General features: G+C 50.6%; 2 protein-coding genes across 2 annotated transcripts in view; both read right to left on the bottom strand.

Moving 5' to 3' along the window:
* The window catches only part of Camkv (CaM kinase like vesicle associated), a 14608-nt gene extending 6907 nt beyond the window's left edge, over nucleotides 1-7701 (bottom strand). The window contains exon 1 of the mRNA XM_028756816.1: nucleotides 7576-7701. The gene's annotated coding sequence lies outside the window, so the exon portion shown is untranslated. The remainder of the gene's footprint in view (nucleotides 1-7575) is intronic.
* Nucleotides 7702-11256: 3555 nt separating this feature from the next.
* Nucleotides 11257-15268, bottom strand: LOC114612011. The gene has a single exon (XM_028756862.1). The coding sequence runs from the start codon at nucleotides 15261-15263 to the stop codon at nucleotides 11610-11612; it is 3654 nt and encodes a 1217-aa protein (XP_028612695.1). The 5' UTR covers nucleotides 15264-15268; the 3' UTR covers nucleotides 11257-11609.
* Between the last annotated feature and the right edge of the window lie 241 nt (nucleotides 15269-15509).

Genomic DNA, 15509 nt, shown 5'->3' with positions numbered 1-15509 from the left:
GTTCAAGGAAGCCTGGCTACTTGGTGAGTTAAAGGTTAGTCCAGGCTACAGGAGACTGTCTGAACGGAAGACACAGGATAGGGCCAGTTTTGTCAACTAAATATACTCTGTGTACTTCTTTTATTTTTTAAGATTATTTATTTGTTTGTTGGTTTGTTTGGTGTTTTGAGGCAGGGTTTCACTGTGTAACTTGGCTGTCCTGGAACTAGCTCTATAAACCAGATTGGTCTCAAACTCAGAGAGATCAGCCTACCTCTGCCTTCTGGGTGCTGGGATTAAACGCATATGTCACCAATGCCCAGGTACAGTCATTTATTTTCATGTGTATAGCTGTTTGGCCTGCATGCATACCTATGCACCTTATGTGTGCCTAGTATCTATAGAAGTGGGAAGAGGGGGTTGGATCCCCTGGAACTGCAGTTGTACAGTTATGAGCTGTTGTTTTGGTGCTGGGAACTGAACCCAGGCCATCTAAAGGTGCAGCCAGTGCTTTTAACCACTGCACAATTTCTCAAGCCCACCCCTATGTACTTTAAATATTTGCTCCATAGAAATGCATGCATTTGAGCCAAGTGTCCCCCAGGAGTTCCAGGCCAACTCGGGCAACATAAAGAGAGCCCATCAAAGAGAGGGCGGGAGAGAGAGAGGCAGGCATACATTTATGCCTCAGGACACTTGGGTAAGAATGCTCATAATTGCTATATCCATAATTGCTAAAAGCTGGAACGAGCCCAAATATCTACCCCCAGCAGGATGTACTGTGGCGTAGTCATATAATAGAATGCTATGCTGCAAAGGAAATGAGAGAGCTATGGTTCTACTCAGCCAAACAGTGTATCTTGCGAAAAGCAGTGTTGACAGAAACAGGAAAGAATACATGTAGTGTGAGTCTTTTGATACAGATCTCAAAACGGGCAGAACTCACCATACTGCTGGGGGATTCAAGCACAGAAGTAACACTGCTCAGAAAAGCAGAAAGAACGTTCAAAGACTCACATAATTGTTCCTAACGGACAAGACAGGGTGACACATGGGGGCTTCTAGAAGACCCATTTCTAAACCTGAATGGTAGTTATAAAGGAATGTACTTTATATCTTTTTAAAATTTTATCATTTTTATTTTATGTGTATTGGTGTTTTGCCAGCATGCATGTCTGTGTGAGGGTGTCAGATCTTGGAGTTTCTCACAGTTGTGAGCTACCACATGGGTGCTGGGAATTGAACCCAGGTCCTCTGGAAGAGCCATTTCTCCAGCCCCCATCCCCCCCACTACCTTTATATCTCACTAAATATGTACATGCAGGCTGGGCCACATATGCAGGCTGAGCACAGCTTTAATTCCAGCATTTGGGAGACAGAAGCAGGTGGATATCTGAGTTCAAGGCCAGCCTGGTTTACAGAGAGTGTTCAAGGACTGCCAGAGCTACACGGAGAAACCCTGTCTCAAAAACAAACAAACAAACAAACAAACAAACAAACAAACAAGGACTTGCAGGGATACGGAGAGATGATTCAGCACTTAAGAGAGCTTGCTGCACAATTATAAGAACCAGAGTTTGAATCCCAGTACCCATATAAGAAGCCACATATCCTGCACATGCCTGAAACCCTAACTTCTAGGGTGGGCAGAGAGAGAACTGCTGGGGCTTGTAACTTCTGGTTTAACCAAGAAAATGCAAGCCACGGGTTCAGGGAGAGATTCCTCTCAAAGGAATCAGTGGAGAGTGGCAGAGAACACCGCTGCTTTTCTTCTGGTTTCTGAGTATGCACAGGCATGAATGCTCACACACACCATGTACATGCACACAAGAAAACGAATAAATACCGAACATTATTTATTTGTGTGTGTGTGTGTGTGTGTGTGTGTGTGTGTGTGTGTGTACTTTTCTAGGGCATTAAAGGAAATACCAGTTCTCTTTAGGGCAAGGAATTGAAAGTGTAAATTTCTATCTTTTATTTATTTTTTGAAACAGTGTCTCACGTAGCTCAAGCTGGCCTCAAACTCACTATATAACTGAGGCTTGCCTTGGTCTCTGAGTCTCCCTGCCTCTATCCTGAATACTGGTATTACAGGGATGTGCTGCCACGCTCTGATGCTGTCTTAGAATTTTTATTACCATTAGTATGATGGATTTAGTAAATATCGAGTTCAGACATGTTGTATGTGGTATGCCTAGAGGGACACGGTCCTTCTTGTAGGGAAAAAGCAGCGTTAGGATGGGGGCTGGGAGCAGAAGGCTTTGCCAGAAGGCATGCAGGGGTGACAGTTCAGAAGAGTAAGTCAAGCCTGCCTAGCGCTCAAGTGCGGCCAGAGTGCGGCCAGGTGAGGCTTGCTCGGTCCAGTTACTGCTAGCTTGGTCCAGTTACTGCTGGCTCATTTAGACGCCAGGAACCCTACACCTGGAGCACAGAGCCCCGCCTCCACTCTGTCCTTTACAGATCAAGCCTAAATTGTAGTGCTGAATGGTTGGACCTTGCATCCAAAGGGAAAGGTACCCAATGTCCTTGTTCAGAGATAGATGGCTGCACCTTCCTACAGATCTAACCTCAGAGTCTGCCTCCCTAAAGTCTGTTTTGTTCCAGCCTGTGGTTATAGCAAGCTCTACACTTAGGCCACACTGAAACTGCTCTGCCTCTGTCACCTCTGTTGCCTCTGTCGCCTCTGCAAGTGCTTGAAGTGGAAAGAGCTGGGCTAGGCCTTGAGCACCTAAATATTTTCCTTTTTGAAGGCGCTTACAGTGTCAGTCCTCCTTAACAAACAGGACTCTGCGAGCTGGGGGCCCCAGACAAACCCTATGGGTAGTCCGGATGCCAATCACTTCCTCCAAGGCAGAAGCCAGCTACACTATTCCCAAGGATCACAGCCCTCCCTGGAGGCCCCCCTCAAATGTGTCCTCAACATTAGGGATCAAATTCCATAACTCCTTCACCCAGCTTGCTTGAGCTTGGGGAATACACACATTTCATCAGTGAGAAGGAGTCAGAGCTTAAGCCATCTAGCAAAATACGACAGAGGCAAACGAGAGAGGCTTTGAAGATGTCGGCTGTGTGTCTTTGCCACTAAGTCCAAAATCCCTCCTCCTGCATCTCATTGTTGCAGCTGGGAGCAGAGGCACAGCCAACCACCACTGCCAGCCACCCATCTCCACATCTGGAGGGAGAGGCCTGCATCAGTCGTCAGGTACGCTACGGACATTTTTTTCCCCCAGGGGTGGGGTGGGGTAGGGGAAGGTTACCCTCCCAGGCTAGAATCTGAGGGCCATTCACTGAGCAAGAGGGTGGTACCTTGGTTTGCAGGTTTCCCAGAACAACTGGTCAGGGACCATTCATTCCTAGTTCTGTGGCTTTGTTATGCTGTCCCCTCTAATGCTAATACCCTTCCCCCAAAGCCTCCCGTGGGAATTCTATTTGTCACCACAGAGTTATTTATAACATTAAAAAGGAATCAGCGACTACCTAAATGTCCGACAACAGGTGATTCGCCAGCTCAAGTATGTCTACTCCATGGCAGGAAGTGTAGGCATTGGTAAGAGCCTGGGCTGCCCTGTGAAACAGCCTCGGCACAGGCAAAGAATCAGGACCAGAGCTGCGTGTTCTTTCAATACGAATTCTGCAATCATAAGGTTGTCTATGTAACAAGTTGTCTTAAACAAGCCTGATGCTCCAAGGCCAGATGCAAATGGCCTTTTCTGAGACACCTTCTCTATGCTCTGCCTCCCTCCCCAGGCCAACAGCTCTCACCTCTGCCAGTATGGTGTAGGTGGGAGGTTTTGTGTATGCCTGTCTCTGATCCTGGTGCCAGTTTTTGGCTGTACATGTACATTCATGCCAAGGGGTCTGAGCTGGTGTCAGGGTCTGTCTCTACCAATGGAAAGCCCACAGTCCTGACAGCCTACAGCCATGTCCTACAGGACTCAATAATGAGACAGGGACAGATCTACTTTGCCACCACTCCCCGCTATCTCGGCTACCCAGATGTCACCCAATTACTATGCCTCCCCAACAGTCTAATTGAATTCACTTATACACCTAAATCTTTCGGGTCAAGAGAAAAGAAAGCATGTTTCCAATCAGTACTCTGATCCTCTCTACTCCTGTTTTATTTCACCATCTACTACCCACTGCTACCCCACAGAGGCTGTAGATTGTATATACCAAGCCCCTTGGTACCTCTCAGCAAAAAAAAGGACCACCCCCAAAGCTTGAAGAAGGGTGGGAAGCCAAGGAGAAGGAGACTGGCATTTCTCATCCTCATGGCCCCAAATTTAACACCCAGTAAAAGTTTTCTTTCCAACACCAGAGAATCTGGTCATGTCCACATTAGCCCAGGTATGGCACAGGAGCCCCATGGCAGCTGCTTTTCTAGAGATAGAATTCCTTTCCTTCTCTGCAAAGGAAATAAACCTTATACCTGGGCTACCCAAAGGGAGCACAAGAGCAGTGCAGAACAAGACGCTACCAATGCCCTCCACTCCAGAAAACTCTGGAAGCTTTTCAGTTTAGCACTCACTCCTGTTTGCTTCTGGACCTTGTCTACTGGGCTCAGTGATTTAGGTTTCAGGCAACCCTGAGGAAGCTTTTCTTTATTTGGTGCCCTAGTAATAAAGTGTGCCTATTGGACCCTTTATTGGAGTTCTATTGGATTTTCAGGCAAGTCTAAGTCAGAGGAAACCCAATCAAAATGGGAGGCCAAAAGACCAGATTTCAGGGTTTCTTCCACCAGGGTCAGCCCGGCCCAGGTCTCACCTTTCATATCCATAAATGAAGTTTACTGTTTCCCTGGCATCTGCCATGCGGGACTCTAGAGCTTGCAGAGAGGCCAGAAGGGCCCAGGAGGCCTCCCGCTGACTCCTGACTGTAGGCAACACCTCCCAATTTAGTGGCAGCTGTGAATACCAGCCCGCAGGCACCCTCTTCTCTTCCCTCCCCTCTTCTCCTCTCTTAGCAATTAGGACTGACTTTTCTACTGCAAATGGACACGCCCCAACCCAAATCCTGTCTAGCTCACAGCCACAAGCCTAGGGGAGGTAGCGACCTCCTTCCAGTATTTGTGGTAACAAGAGATAGAGTCAAGCTTCAAGCCTTCTGTCCAGTTACCTTAAGAGACTGGATATCATACAGTCCTGGGTGGGCAACAAGCTGAGCCACCATCATAGCTCCTGGTGCTGACTCTTTTCTACCTGTGTTAGGAGTATGAAGGAGCCCCTGCTAACCCCCAACCTCACAGTCTTTTAGAAGTGAGCATGCAGTCCACTGCTATTTTCAGAATAGTCAGCTCTCCACATGCAGGCAAGGCCAAGAGCCAATTGTCACTGGCCTTGGAACCTGGGGTCCCAATCTTTGAAGCCACTGGAGGCCCTGCATCCCTTTGGTTGGAGGAAGGCACTGGAGTAAAAGGTTGCCATGGTGATGGAAGTTTTAAAACAAGGGGAGGAGTAAAGGGTAGGTATTAGCAAAGGTCCCTCTTCCCAAACTGACATTTTGGCCTGGCTCCTTCCCCAGGGGTTCTGTGACCCTGGTCTCCATAAAGAAAGAGGAGGTGGGGGTATTAGAGACTTTAGTAAAGAAAGGTGCAGAGACACAGTGAATCCGTTGGAAGACGGAAAAGAGGCAGCAGAGTAAAAGGGATATAGTCACAAGAGAGAAGGAGGCAAAAAAAAAAAAATTCTGAAGAAGATTCAGAATACCCAGCAGCAGTCTAAACCCTCCAAGGCCTGGTGCTCGGATCCCCTGGGCCAGGAGCTACCCTTGGTATTTGGCTTTCAAGACTCTTTAGTATCCCCCTAGACATACAGTGTACGTGGCACAGGAGGCCCACTAAAAAAAACAAAAAACAAAAAACAAAAAACAAAAAACAGAGCAGCTCCTAGGAGCCTCTTGGTGGAGAAGAGGCCAGCTGTTGCAGTCCCCCAGGCAGTCAGTCCCCTGTCCTGATAGCAGCTTAGGCGAAGAGGTCCAAAAGTTGAAAAGACGAGCATTGCAGGATAGAAATGAAGCCCAGAAACCTGCCTAATTCCCTTTGGAAGCCTTCTAGGCTGGCCCAGCCTTACCCAGGGTCCCCAGCAATCTCCACCTCAATCAGCTGAACTCTCCAGGCCTTGGGTTCCCAGGGCCCTTCTTCCAGCTTAGCTTCATCCGGTCCTCAGTCATGGACAGATCTCAGGATGGCCAAAAGCAGCAGCCAAAACAGTACCATGAGCAAGCCAGAAACAGGATGACAAAGACACACCAAAACCCCCCAGATCTCAGTTTCCCGGAACAGAGATCTTCCCTCTCAGAGCAGAGGACTGCCACTAGCCTGCTAATTGGTAGCCACCATGGAATGAAGACACAGAGAAAGGCCTGCAGTACATATCTATAAAGCCAGGGTAGGGCACCTGGAGATCCACACTAAATGAGGAAAAAAAAGGGAGACCCCTGTCCCATCCTGGCACTGAAGGGGATGGAGATACTAATTTCCAAGTTAGGAAACTGAGGTTCAGAAGTCACTGAATCTGCCAGTAATCAACTCAGAGGGGGAGGGGAAGCCAGCCTACTTCTGCAAAGGTGGTCCTGGGGTCACCAAAGCCTGAGCCTGTGTTTTGAGGCTGGTGTGCAAAAGATCTACTAGAGTCGTATAGACCAGGTAGAAGCTTTTGGTGAGGAAAAGGGGGGCCTATTCTCTAGGAAGGAACATGCTACAGCAGATTTGGGGTCGGGGAGCAGTTGGCAGCCTTTCATGTGGCTGGGGCTCAAGAGCCCAGGGTCTCCTGTCAAGCAATACAAGCTGAAAAACGACAGAGGCTAATGCTTTAATTGTCCCCTGCTACTCCAGGCAGAGTCCCTGCTCTTCACCATGATACCACTCTGACCCCCTTCCCCAGTGCTGCTGGCTCGCCCCCGCTGGCACAGCAACACACATGCGGGAGGCACACGTGTGAGCACCAAGCCCCGCACCTCCCAGCAGAAACATGTGCGCCCCGCACCCCCACCTCGCACGTGTGTCAGTGCACAGCCCTCCCCCCAACACGACAAAAGACCCTCAGAAAGCTCGGAAGCCTGAACTTAGCTTAGGGGCCAATAGTCCACTCGGGTTTAGAACCTCCTCCCCCAGCCCCGCAGCAGCCCCGCCCAGCCCCCTCCGGATTGTCGCCCATAAAGAACTCTCCGTTGTCATGGAAATTAGTGACTGCCAAACCGGAGGGAGGGGGCCCCCAGGGGCAGTTGAGGGGGGGGCTGAAGACTGCTCCGGGAGTGAGAATGGACCTCTCGGTCCTTGGCCCTTTACCCCTATAAAGGGCACCACGAATCTTCGAGGGTTTATGTTTTTTACAATTAGGAGCTGCAGAGGCTTTCTCTGGGACCCTCCCAAGCTGTCAGAGGTAATGGGGAACTTTAGCCCAACCCCGCACGCCACCCCACCTCACATCTGCAGAAACCGTGCGCTGTGCCCCTGCTTGGGACCCCCAGAGTCCTCGCGGCGATCGCGCGCACCCTGCGCGGAGATTCTTTAACCAGGGAAACAATCTCCCAAGGCCCCCCAACGTGCATCCAGGAGGAGCCCTCTCCACCGGCCCAGCCCTCCCTGCTCCGCACCTGCAACGCTGGTCGGTCACAGGCAGGAAGCGATAACCCGCTCAGCAGGGCTCCGGGGGCGGCCAGCAGAATCCGCTCCGGGCACGCGGGGCAGACGCGGCGCCAGCTGCAGCCGCTTCGACTCCAGAACCTCCAGCATCGCCAGTCGCTCTCTGGCAGCGGATTCGCACCCCGGGCCGGGGGCGGGCTGGGGGCGGGGCCTCCTTGCCCGGCCCGCCCCCATCCTGGCAGACCCGGAGACTGGAATCCCACTTGAGGGAGGACGCATGCAGGTTGGTGGCAAACACCTGCTAGGCTCCCTTAGGCCATCAGACTCAAAACCTAGCAACAGGAGGCGAAGGGGCCCTTCCTAATCCCAAAGTAAGGAGTAAGGAGTGGAGACTTGGAGAAAAACCTGAGTCCTGGAGCTGCACAGGAGTCTCTTGGCTAGAAGTAGTTTCCAAGAGACCAGGGTCCTGCCCAGTTCCCCAAACCCGATCCAAAGGGCTGGACCTACTTAGAAGCACCTGGGCAGTCCCTGGAGCACCTCCTAGACAGGAATAAACACACAGGGATAGGTATGTGTGCAATTGTGATCAATTTGGGAATGCCGAAGATAGACAATGAGGCCCTCAGACCATCCTACCTCCAACTCCTGCGAGGCCAAACTCTTTCCCAACTAAATTACCAATTGTGTGACTGGCTCAGTCAACCCCGTCTGTATGGTTCTGAATCTCCCAAACTATAAAAGTCACGTATGATGTAACATGGGGTCTGCTTTCTTCTCTGTGTAATAATCCTTAAGTACATCCTAAGCAACATGACCCAGGTGAACTGGGCTACGTTATGGGCTCATGGAGCTGCTAGGAATTTTGAATGAAGTCTTTGACCACATTTCTGTCCTTTGCCAAGGAGGCAGGTGGACAAAGGCCCATCCCACTGCCCTCGTGTCCTGAGGACTATCCTGAGACAATAAATAAAGGCCACATTTAGGTTTTCCATTGTCTGGACCTGGGCTCCAACCCGTCTTACCCTTCTAGTGATCTGCATGGCTCAGCCATCCTGAGAACAGGGTCACAGGTTGAGCAAGCCTACTTGTATCACTATGCATACCTGAGGACAGATGGGACCCACCAAGTGTTGGGGCTGGAGCCAGAAGATTGTCAGAGAAATTGCCTCAGGGTTTCTGGATAACCTCTTCCAGAGGGGTTGCTGAGTTCTTCTCATCTTTTCCTGCCTCTGGTCAGTTCCTCTAGGCCATATCATCATTGTATCTGGGTCCCTGTGTATGAAGTGTCTTGGCCATTAACACCCATCCCAGTACCAGGTAGGAACCTTTTGGCAAGCTTGACAGAGCCTATGTCTAATCTCACAATGCTCAACTAACGTTTGCAGAATGAAAGAAAATCCTTGCACTCAATCTTTTCTATTATTCCTGAAACAATGGGCCTCTGAGTTTGTGGTGTAGCCATGACGTGGCTTGCAGAACTGACATACCTCATACACCTTTTCTATCTTTCTTGAGGATCATAATCTATCCAAGAATGGGGCCAAGAAGCTGGATTATGGCTTTAGAATTAGTGGAAGGAGTGGTTCCCTAGAGCTTTGCTTGCTGCTGGCAGTCCTCCACTTCTTCTTGGTCCTGTGCACACCGTGTGCACGTGGGAGACAGCACGTGGCAGGGTATATGCATACACGTGAATGTGTGTGCTAGCTTATTCCAAGGGAGATGGGAACAGCACAGTGTATGCAGCGATGCCCAGGGGCACGTGTGTCTGTGCTCTGTGTGCACCCAGGCGTGTTTGCTGGCATATGTGCATGGAAGCAGCAACTGGTCCCTAGAGCTGTGGTTCCCCTCCCTTCCTGTCTGACACAAAGCTTGAGATTGGCTGGAGGCTGAGTAAGGCTGGAAGAGCAGGACAGAGAAAGGTCTGGATCACGATCAGGGTATACCAGGCCTAGGATGAGTTTATAGTATCAACAATTTCCAAGCTCCACTTCAGGGCATCCCCTTGCTTTCAGATGTGTATGAAGATAGACGAGTTTTTGTCACTTGTGGAGGGGGTCCTAAAGGCACAGCTTACCCCTCAGCTTTCCAGGGAGACACAGACAAGATAGGACCAGCTCCAAGGTTTTGGCTTCAAGCAGCCTCCAGCTGCCCTCTAGGCAAAGAATAATAAGACCTTGCTATGTAAGCATGGGGACCCGAATTTCATCCACAGAACCAATGTTTTTGTTTTTTTAAAAGACAAAAACACCCCCCCCAAACAAAAACAAAACAAAAAAACAAAAAAACAGGCAGTAGTGGTGCATGCCTTTAATCCCAGCACTCAGGAGGCAGAGGCAGATGGATCACTGTAAGTTCAAGGCCAGCCTGGTTGACAGAGTGAGTTCTAGGACAACCAAGGCTACATAGAGAAACCCTGTCTTGAAAAAACAAACAAAAAACAGGCATGATGATGAGTGTTTGTAATGGTCAGGTGGATATGTGGGGTTTGCTGACTCTCCGTTAGCCTAAGAAGTGAATTCCAGACCAGTGAGGAATTCTGTTTGAAAAACAACTAGTGCCTGAGGAACAAACAACACAAGGTTGGCCTCTGGCTTTTTTATACATGCAAACAAAGACACAGACACAGACACAGACACAGACACAGACACACACACACACACACACACACACACACACAGAGAGAGAGAGAGAGAGACAGAGAGAGAGAGAGAGAGAGAGAGAGAGAGAGAGAGAGAGAGAGAGAGGAAGGGTATGGTAATATTTGGTGGGATTGGGTTGTTTTCAGAAAGGGTTTCTCTGTGTAGCCCTGGCTGTCCTGGAACTCTTACTCTGTAGACCAGGCTGGCCTTGAACTCACAGAGATCCAGCTGCCTCTGCCTCCTAAATGCTGAGATTAAAGGCTTGTGCCACCACTGCCCAGCCAGACCAGCCTAACTTTATCTTTTTAGTTTTTCCAGGCCATACACTGAATCAACCCAAGCTTTATTCTCATTTTCTCTATTCAAAGCCAGACTGGGTGAAGGGACATGGCTTCTAGCTATCCTTTAGACACAGGGATTTAAAAACAAAAACAAAAAACGAAGTCTTGACATTATTGATGGCCTCTGCAAGAGTCCTCCTAAGGAGAACTCTGGCCACCAAGCATTCAGGAGCTAACAGGGTCTAGGAAGAAGGGAACCCAGAGTTTACAGTTCTAGCTTCCACCAAAGGTAGAAGGTCAGAGAGCCAAAATAAGAGGCAGGATAAGATGTGAACTTCAACATCCACAGAGCCTACAGAGTAGGCTGGAGCCTCAATAGCCCAGCTCTAGTGTGCTTTCCATCTGGGATCTATTTAACTGTTCTACTTCCTACCCTGGTACCAAAGGCAGTACTCCCATGCACTCTTATTTTGAAGCCCCCTGATAACCCAGCTAAAGCATCCTCCAGGGTTTAGAGTCTAAGAGGTCCATATGTTATTTACTAGGTGCTTCCTCAAGAAGCATAGGCTCTGACAGGGACCCTCACTTGGGAGCAATGCCCCATATCCCCAGACATCTTTGGAATTGCTAAGCTACTATCCATATTGCTGACCTCAGCCCCCAGAAGAAGGCCCACGAAGGAAGCCGGAAGCAATCCTTCCCTCTGGTGCTAGGGGAAGGGGCTGCCCCTCCCTACCCCCCCACCTCGTGACTCACTCTAGGCTGTGTGGGTTATTACATTATGTTTGAAATTACCATGGCAACAAGCTGGCAATCAAGGGTAATTGCACTTGTCGTCAGGGCAACAGGGCAAAACCCCACAGCAGCCATTTTTTGTGGTTGCCCTTGGGGTGCAGTAAAGGTCAAACCAGATTGGAGACAATGACAACCAAGGGGTTCTGGGGGTCTCTGGAAAAGGCAAATTGCCAGGGCCTATGAGGTTCTTGAGTGTTGAGGTTAGGTATGCCTTGGGAGAACCAGGATCCCCCTCATTGACCCGTGTCTGGAGTCTTACATTTTCCATACCACCCTCCACCTAAACCATGCAACAGTACTTAAAGCAAGCAGAACCAGAAGTTTATGTGCTCACAGCTGATATTTGTAGATAGCCCATGGGCCTTCCTCTTCATATTCCCTGCGACTGAGCCACAGGCTTTGGAAGGAGTCCCGGCATGCCATAATGGAACCCCCAAGCCAGGCAGCAACTGCACGGTGGGGAGAGCCCAACACAGTGGCACCAGGACCCAGCTCCTGTCTCAGACGCTCAGGGAAACCATTTATCAGGGTGCTGCCACCTTCCAGCACCACATTGGCCAGCAACTGCTCCTGCTGCTTGACTTCCAGCCGGCTGATGCTTAGCAGGGCCAGCTGTGGAAGGCCTAGCTGGTTGAGACCTAGCAGATTGGGTTGAAAGAGAGCCTCGGGGCAGCAGAAGCGCTCAGAGCCCAGTGTGATAACATGCTTATCTGGGAGCACAAAGTCCACCTGAACCTGGGACTGGTTTCGGGCCATCTCAGTTGCTGTATCCATAGCCACATAACAGCAGGCCTCTTTAATCTGTCTGACAATCCCTCCCTTGGGTGGCGAGTGGCAACCTGACATGAGAAGCTGAGCCAGGTAATCAGTGAGGTCAGCACCAGCCACATCCAGCCGGTAGGTGTCAAGTGGAGCCAGGTCCCCAGTGATGATGGGTGCCACATAGGAGGTCCCATGGCCGCTTCCCACAACCAGCCCAGTGGTACGCCCATAAGCATAGAGCGTTAATAGAGCCTGATGAACTGTCTGCATAGCTGGCACGTGGAAACGCTCAAAGAGTATTTCGGCCACCTTCTCTCTGTTGGTACGTGGTGAGATGGGGGAGTCAGCCACAAGCACGGCCATCTCCTCAGGCTGCACTCTCAGTTTGCAGTAGAACAGGTGTTGCCACAGCACCTCTAGAGCATCCCAGTCAGAGACTACTCCTCGGTTCAGTACTGAGTAGGAGCCCTCTTGGTGTTCGGGTACCACATATTGGGGCTGGCCCTGGGGTGGGTGTTGCAGCATCTGGACTTGCGAGGGTACCACACTGAGGACATGGTTCTCTTGAGCCAGTCCACATTTAGTAAATCCTGTGCCAGTATCAATCACGATGGCCGCCATTTTCTGGTAGGGGCTGGAGGAGCGGTTACAAAGCACTGCTGACTGCACCGGTAGTGTATCCATAGTAGATACTAACTCATAGCAGTTCCCACGGAGAAGACCCAGGTGAGCAACCACTGATGCACGTGTAATGTCCTCAGTGGTCATCTTGAACTGATGTCCATTCGTGGACTCAGTGCCCACCATCGATATGGGCAAATCCTTACAACCAGTAAACGTGATCAGAGAAAGTTGTTCCTGCTGGCCCCTGTGGGGATCGCTAGGTTGCCAGGATTGGGGCTGGTGTACAATGGGTCTTTGAGCCCTATTATTTCCAACTTTATCTCTGTTCACATAAATACAGGCCTCCTCAGGAGCCAGGGGTACTCGAAGTATTCCAATGTGTGTAGAATTACATAAGGGTTCACTCTCTTGAGTAGGGGTCTGGACGCACTCCCCAGAGGTGAAGGGGAGCTCTTTGGTAGTGGTGGGCTTCATTGTGATGGGTACATGTCTAGAGAGGGAAAGTTGTCTGGGAAGAGGGGTCTGTTCATTGGGATGAGGTGTACAGGTAAGCGGGGGCTGCTTGGTGGAGGGGAGCTGACCAGATAAGGAGCCTTGCTCAGCTACAGGTGGCTGTCTAGCGAGGAGGTTCTGCCCATTGAGGAAACTCTGACCAGTGAGGAAGACTTGTCCAGTACCTTCAGCCTGAGGGCCACTAGGGTGAACTGCTTGCTGGTTATTGCTGCCTGCTTTCTCCTGGAGTGGAGATCTGGACACTACCTGGATATCAGCTGTTGAAACAGGATCTGGCTTTATCCACTGCAATTTCCTAGGCTGGAGCGTGGGACTGTCCAGCTTCCAGATGGTGTGGTCAGCGTCTGTCTTTTCAGCATCAGATTTGGGCCAGCTAGGATCAGGAACTTGGGTTGGTATTTTTTCACTATATTGGATGGGTGTTCCCGGTACAATGGGTCTGGCAAGCATCCTGATAGGGCTTTCGGTGCCGGGGGAATTCCTTGGCTCTAGGTTGTGTCTGGCCTCCTTGGGAACCAGAGCTACCTCTCGGTAACTTCCAGATGAGAGGCTGGAGGGTACAGGGCTAGACAGCACAGCTGTGGTAGACCAGAGGCTGGGGTGATCACTGTTAGGGGAGAGAATTGGCCTGGGTAACGACCAAGCAGACAGAGCATTTTCATGAGTTGATGGGTGGCTGGGTGTGAGACCTACAAGCACTGCTCGTGAGCCCATGGGATCATGGCACAGCAATCCCATCCTGGTGTTGCCTGTGGCCATATCAAACACCAGCACATGGTCTTCTACGGCATCCTGGAGCTGGCAGGTCGGGGCACTAGAAATGGGACTCTGTATGACTCCTCTGGGAGTCTGGGGTAGGGACTGCTTGTTGTAGACTCCTTGTTGAAGGGCTGGCAGTGGCACATTAGAGCAGTTGTTGTTGTTACAGGCATTGGGGGGCTGCTTGTCTGGCTGAGAGCCGCAAACCTTGTGGCTATTCTCCTGTGTCTTGAAAGTGTCTAGAGGCTCTGAGGCTGGTGGTAAGGTATCTAGCCTGGAGGCATGGACTAGACAGTTCTTTGCAGGGTCCTCAGATTGCTTGATTGGCACCTGCATCTTGGCAATTTCTTGGTCCTGGCTTTTGGGTGGAAATTCTGCTGGACTAGGTATTGGAGTGGGAGGAGTCTCCTTAAGGAAAAAATATACTTTGTCCTTTTTGGAAGGATCTGAGAGAACAGACAATTGGTTGCCCCCGTTCTTGAGATCAAGAGGCGGGTCTTTAGTGGCTGCAGTGGTATTAGTCAGGTAGCTGCGACTATAGGTGTAAGGTTTAACTGCAGCAGGTGCTGGTAATCCATTGATGGCTGCCACAGAAGCCGGAATTGAGGTTGGAAGAGGCAATGACGGCGAAGAAGTCGTCTTGTTTAGGGTAGGAGACTGAGCCAGACATGGACCCTTGTCTTGCCTCTGATCTTGGACTGGAGCCTGAGCCATAGTCAGAAGAGGCGCTTGACCTTCAACTACAGTACTCTCTCCTGAGAGGAAGTAGGGTAGCCATCGACTCTTCCCGGAGCCCCCAGAGGCCATCTGGCCAATGTTACAGGTTCCTTTGCCCCAGCCTACCAGGACTTTAGCTGGAGCCTTGCTTTCCCTCCCAATCTGTAACTGAATCTGGGAGAGGTTGAATCTGTACTGGGCTTTGTCATCGATGCTGTTGTTGTCTGTGCACATTGGCAGAGTCTGAGTCCCATCATCCATGAGGAGATGCTCTTGGGTTCCCACAGTGGGGTTTGGGAATGGGTTAGAAGAGAATCTCGGGGTGTCCTGGGAGGCCCGTGCATAGTCACACTGGGAGCTGACCTGAGGAGAATTATGGAGTAGTTGGAGCGTGGGCTGAGTGGCGGGAGCCTGGGAGGTTGAGCTGCAGGCCATATCAGCGATGGCCCCAGTGGATAGTGACAGCCCTTGCTTTGAGTAGAGGGATCTGGGGTTCATCCATGGTCCCTGGGACCCTTTGAAACCACCCCTTAGCTGCTGGCTGCCAGGCAGTGGATGGCCCTGGGGGCCCGATGGATCAGGGCCCCCCACCTTCTTGGTGTCTTCCATAGTCCTGCTCCATGCCCTAGGTGCCCTGCCCCCACTTCATTGCCATGGTGACCCCACACAATCACTGCCCCCAGTGACCTGGAGAGTGACAAAGTATGAGATAACAGGGGCCCCACCCCCTGAAGAGGGGGGCTTCCCTTAAGACTTCAGGAGGTGGAGGGAGAAACCCAGAGGTCTCAATAAAGTTAGACTTCTGTAGGCCAGCTTTTTCCCTCCTTTATCAACCAGTGACCACTCTACCCCAGG

The sequence above is a fragment of the Grammomys surdaster genome, unplaced genomic scaffold (assembly GCF_004785775.1).
Source record: "Grammomys surdaster isolate TR1022 unplaced genomic scaffold, NIH_TR_1.0 126131, whole genome shotgun sequence".
In the NCBI taxonomy this organism is placed as follows: Eukaryota; Metazoa; Chordata; class Mammalia; order Rodentia; family Muridae; genus Grammomys; species Grammomys surdaster.
The sequence above is the reverse complement of the archived record's forward strand: the minus strand, read 5'-3'. Positions and strand labels throughout refer to the sequence as shown.

What these genes read in the sequence shown, in the direction of transcription:
- LOC114612011 (XM_028756862.1), bottom strand. Translation starts at nt 15,263, where the DNA reads ATGGAAGACACCAAGAAGGTGGGGGGCCCTGATCCATCGGGCCCCCAG.